The sequence below is a fragment of the Phoca vitulina genome, unplaced genomic scaffold (genome assembly GCF_004348235.1).
Source record: "Phoca vitulina isolate PV1807 unplaced genomic scaffold, GSC_HSeal_1.0 scaffold57, whole genome shotgun sequence".
Taxonomy (NCBI): Eukaryota; Metazoa; Chordata; class Mammalia; order Carnivora; family Phocidae; genus Phoca; species Phoca vitulina.
Window position 1 is genome coordinate 81202 of NW_022589760.1, and position 5094 is coordinate 86295.

A 5094-nucleotide genomic window follows, 5' to 3' on the forward strand; every position below is an offset into this window, starting at 1 on the left:
ACTAAACAAAGAAAGTACCAACAATAAAGAACAATAACAAACCCTGGAAAGCGGGAGGATCTAATTTACAGAGTTGAATTCTCTAATATACAAAACATCTAGGTTCCAACACAAATTGTGAGGCATATGAAGAAACAAGAAAGTATGGTCTATTTCCAGGAAAGAAAAAAATTATTAGACTGAGTATAAGAAAGTTCATGTATTGGACAAACTAGAAAAAAATTTGAGATCAACTTTCTTAAATACACTCAAAGAGCTAAAGGAAACCATAGACAAAAGACTAAGGAAATGAGGGGAAAATGCCTCAGCAAATATAAACTATCAGCAGAAAGATAGAATATAGAGATAGAAATTATAAAAAGGAACCAAATAGAAATTCTGGAGCTGAAAATAACTGAAGTGAAAACCTCACTAGAGGGGTTTGACAGCATATTTGAGCAGGCAGAAGAAAGAATCAGTTACCCTGAAGATAGATCAATTGAGATTATCCAGTCTGAGGAGCAAAAAGTAAAAAGAATGAAGAAAAATGAGCAAAGCCTATAAGAACCAGGAGACACAATGAAGCATACTTAACATATGCATGATAGGAATCCCAGAAGGAGAAAAAAGAAACAGGAAGAATTTTTGAACAAATAAAAGCTAAAAATTACTCATAAGGGGACACACTAATCTATGCATACAAGAAGTTCAGTTAACTCCAGTCAGGATAAACATGATCCAAACCAAGATACATTATAGTCACAATGTCAAAACCAAGTATATGTGTTACACTGTAACAATATAGTTTTGGCAGTTTTCTAGTTTTTGAGTTGGGTGGTGGTTTCACGGTATGAAAGAGGAAAGGGAAGGGAAGGGGAAAAAAATAAAGGGGAGGAAAGGAAAGAAAAGAGGGACAAAGGGTTAATGATAAAGACTGTGTTGTAGACCAAGGATTACGATAGATCTGTTCATCTGTGATACATTTTAAAAAAATATTTTAATGCTTTCTTTTTTAGCTGACATTCTACATGAGAACAGGTCAAATATTGGAGTGCAAGTTTCAAGTGTGAAGAGAAGTGAAGGGAGAAGGTGAGAAGAAAGTTGCTGAAAGCAGGTTGGGGTATATGGATTTTGAGGTCCCTCGGGGACATTCAAGCAGTGGTATCCAATAGACAGTTGGCAAAAAGGGTCTGGGGCTAAGGGGAGGAAATAGCCTGGAGATGGAGATTTGAGAATCATCTGTGCTTAGAGGGAAATGAACAGAAATCTCTCAGGGAGAGAGAACGTGTGGACTGAGAGAAGAGGCCCAGGAACACAGCTACTCAAGGCGGTAGCACCGCTTCCCGGTGGGCACTACTACCTGGGCTCTGGAGTCAGGCAGAGCCGGTCTTGAAAGCAGCCTGTGGGACTCAGCTGCTGAGCGCTCCTGGCAAAGTCGGGTACCGTCCCTGCGATCAGCGGTCACACCTGGCAATGACGTACATCGCAGAGGGATGCTGTGCGAGGACCTGAGATGCGCCAGGTAAAGCACCTGCGGTCGGGAAGCCTCCGGGCTCCTGCTCTCTCCTTGATTCCCTCTTTGCCACCCCGCCCCCCACCGTGTGCGGTTGCTCGGTCCCTTGGGGATGGGGGTGAGGGGGCGGGGTGGGGGACCGAGCTCGGGTGACGCGGCGCTCACGTGACCGGCTGGGCGCCGACGTGGGCAGCAGCCCCCGCGCCCGCCCGCTCGCCCGCCCTGCGGTCCGGTCCCTGCGCCCTCCGCTCCCGTCGCCCGCGCGGAACCAGCTCCCTGAGCTGCCCGGGCGGCGGGCGAGGGGCCAGCGGGCTTCGGTGAGCCCGAGGAGGCGCAGGCCTGCCCCGGGCCCCGCAGGTCAGTGTGAAGGTGGGCGCTGCTGGCGGCCCCGGGCTGGGGTGGAGGTGGATGGCAGTAGGATCCGCGAGCAGCGCGGGGTGGGGAGGGGTCCGGGAGGTCGGTGGGGAGGGGGATGCAGCGCGGACGTGGGCAGGTGGGGAGGGAGCACCCCTCCGCCTCCTCGACGCCCCTCCTGTGCGCCCTCCATGCATTTTTGGACCTGAAATGGGAGGAGACGCCCCCGCAGTGCGACAGTGAAATGCAGGCATATTCTAGAAATAACACCCTCTCACACTCTGCACCTAAAAGGAAATACTGACCTCCGCGGAAAGGGGGTGGGGGTGGGCGGCTTGCCTGCAGGGGAGGGAGACACAGAGACCCAAACCATTTGGAAAGCATCCTGGTCTGGAGTCTGAGGCCTGAAAATTAATGGCGGCTGGGATGCGGGGGAGGTAGGAGAGGGAAATGTTGCTTGAGTAGGACTCAGATTCGGGAAAGAAACCTCAGTAGGCTGAGTGCACAGGCCCTGCCCCTGTCTCCTCTCTGTCTGCAGGTCTCTGTGTCTGTCCCCTGCACTCTGCAAGGCTAGAAAAGGAGGAGGAACCTGTCCAGAATCCCTGCAGGTTAGTGAAAGAGGGAGACCACTGGACAGGAACGGTGGGGGGAGGGTGCGGAGGGCACAGTTTGGGCAGAATTTGAGGGTCCCACTGCCCATCTCACCACCATGTATATTGCACCCACCCCGCCACACCGAGGGATGGTGCAAAGGGCCTGCCAGGGAAATGGTTGGCTCTCACGTGTGGGATGAATTGTGGGGTAAGGGGGGGGGGCAGAAGACACACTTGGAGGGCTTGGGCAGGTCAGGGGAACCCAGCCAAGGGGAAGGATGCCAGTACTATCAGCACCTGCACTCCACCTCCAAGTCCTCAGTCTCCCTTGTCTCTTTTGACTTCTCTTAACCCCCTATCCCACCCTACCCCGCAGGACAAGGAAAAGAAGGGAAAATCTCAACATGGAAAAACTCTACAATGAAAATGAAGGAAAGCTGGAAATCGAGGGAACACCAGAAGATGAAGTAGAGCCTGAAGATGAAGGAAAATCAGATGAGGAAGAAAAGCTGGAAATGGAGGGGAAGCCAGGGCATGAGGGAAAGCTCCAGAATAAGGGACAGCCAGATGATGAGGGACAACCAGAAGATGAGGGAAAGCAAGAAAAGCAGGGCAAGTCTGAAAATGAGGGAAAACCACACTGTGAGGGCAAACCAGAATCCCTGGCAAAACCCGAGGGTGAGCCACGGGCTGCAGAGAAGCGCCCAGCTGAAGATTACGTGCCCAGGAAAGCAAAAAGAAAAACAGACAGGGGGACAGATGATTCCCCCAAGGACTATCAGGAGGACTTACAGGAAAGGCACTTGGGCAGTGAGGAGATGATGAGAGAATGTGGAGATATGTCAAGGGCTCAGGAAGAGCTAAGGAAAAAACAGAAAATGGGTGGTTTTCATTGGATGCAAAGAGATGTACAGGATCCATTTGCCCCAAGGGGGCAACGAGGTGTCAGGGGGGTGAGGGGTGGAGGTAGGGGCCAAAGAGGCTTACATGATATCCCATATCTTTAATGCCTTTGGCCTTCAATTTTGTTTTCTCTGATGAGAATATTGCTGCCGCTGCTTTCCCTGGCAGGCATTTGCCAGGCTATGTGCTTTAACCTTAAGCTGATATTTTGTTTTAGGTGTCACTCTTGTTACCAGCAGCCTTTTGATCCAACTATAATGCTCTCTGCCTTTCAGTAGGGAATTTTCATCCATGTGCATGGAAAAGATGTTCATGGTACATTCCAAAATAACAATAAAGATAAAACCACTTTCAGAACCCCATATGCAGTATCAGCCCATTTTTTTGTAAAAATATAATGTTTACATAATGCATTTGTGCAGAGAAAACTCTGAAAGTGTGTTACACTAAAAAGTAAGCAATGGCTTTTCCTGCATGGTAGCCAAAATAGGACTCACCCATACTCAAAAATGAGTTCAATCACCTCATGGTTAGGTACTTCCATGGCATTCCTCAGCAGACGTGCCCAACCCCATGTCTTCCCCTAGTTGTAACCATGTCAGTGAGCACTGCTGCTCCTTCTGAGTCCTCTACCATCCTATGGCTCCCACCATGTGTGATTCTTTTTATTTGGTCACTCATCTCTTTTTCCTAAATATATGAATTATGTTTGTCATAATTAAAAAATAACTAAAATCAGAAAAGAAAACATGGTAAATGATTGAACTGTTCTGTGAGTTTAAGAGGGCAGTGAAGACACTTAAAATTCCTGTTGTCAGAACATACAATAATAAGTAAAACTCACATTTCTAGGACTAATAGCTAGAAGAATCAACCTGACAGTTATAACAGACCCACTGCTATTAGGGTCAATGTTGTCATCTGTGAAATGGGGATATTACTTGCTTCATGGGCCTGCCAAGTGGATTAGAGGTACTGAGTATGTGAGCTCTGTTGTAACCCAGCCTCTACCAGATACTTGTGTGTGTGTGTGGGGGGGCTCCCACACCATTCCCATGCAGCAGCAGGTATATGGATGGAATCAGACACTTGGAGCAGGACTGAAGGTCTCACCTGTGCCCAGTAACAAATCTAGGCAGCTAGAAGATGAATGTCATTGTCTCCTGGATACTTCCATGTCTGCTGGGCACTGTGCCCTTTCTCCTGGGTTCTGTACTTATTACTGATACTGTCTAATGATCTGGAGGCCTAGGTGCCATAGCCCTATCAATTTCTCTAGAGCCAGTGCCCACCTACCCTTGACCCTTATAGAAGTGTGAATAAAGCTCTTTCCCCACTTGAGTTATAGTTATTCAGTCACCTGTGAATATCCCACCAGTGCTACTTGCAATGGTGTTTTATGTGTATTTTTTTGGTTTGTGTGTTTTTGCATACATGAATATCCTCATCAAATTCAGATATTGCAGGCTAGACCAGGAAAAAAAAAGATCTGTATGATAAAACTGTGCTAGGGTGACTGGGTGGCTCTGTTGGTTAAGTGTCTGACTTCAGCTCAGGTCATGATCTCAGGGTCCTGGAATAGAACCCCACGTTGGGTCCAGGGCTCAGTGGGGAGTCTTTTTGTCTCTCTGCCCCTCCCCCCACTTATGCTCTTTCATAAATAAAAATAAATAAATAAATAAATAAAATCTTTTTTTTAAAAAAGCTGTGCTATTCTTACAGGTTAATATCTGCAAACTCTCTTTCCTGGGT

At 47.8% G+C, this 5094-nt stretch overlaps 1 protein-coding gene across 3 annotated transcripts; it reads left to right on the forward strand.

Annotated features, from left to right (window-relative positions):
• Positions 1 to 1262: 1262 nt before the first annotated feature.
• On the forward strand, positions 1263 to 4802 carry TCEAL6 (transcription elongation factor A like 6). 3 transcript variants are annotated; one of them, XM_032390015.1, is made up of 3 exons: positions 1263 to 1501; positions 2385 to 2454; positions 2816 to 4802. In XM_032390015.1, the coding sequence occupies exon 3, from the start codon at positions 2844 to 2846 to the stop codon at positions 3444 to 3446; it is 603 nt and encodes a 200-aa protein (XP_032245906.1). In that variant the 5' UTR covers positions 1263 to 1501; positions 2385 to 2454; positions 2816 to 2843; the 3' UTR covers positions 3447 to 4802. The 3 variants fall into 3 exon arrangements, with proteins under 3 accessions (XP_032245906.1, XP_032245907.1, XP_032245905.1); XM_032390016.1 differs by lacking the exon at positions 1263 to 1501 and adding an exon at positions 1689 to 1861; XM_032390014.1 differs by lacking the exon at positions 1263 to 1501 and adding an exon at positions 1689 to 1849.
• The last annotated feature ends 292 nt before the right edge of the window (positions 4803 to 5094 follow it).

What these genes read in the sequence shown, in the direction of transcription:
- TCEAL6 (XM_032390015.1), top strand. Translation starts at nt 2,844, where the DNA reads ATGGAAAAACTCTACAATGAAAATGAAGGAAAGCTGGAAATCGAGGGA.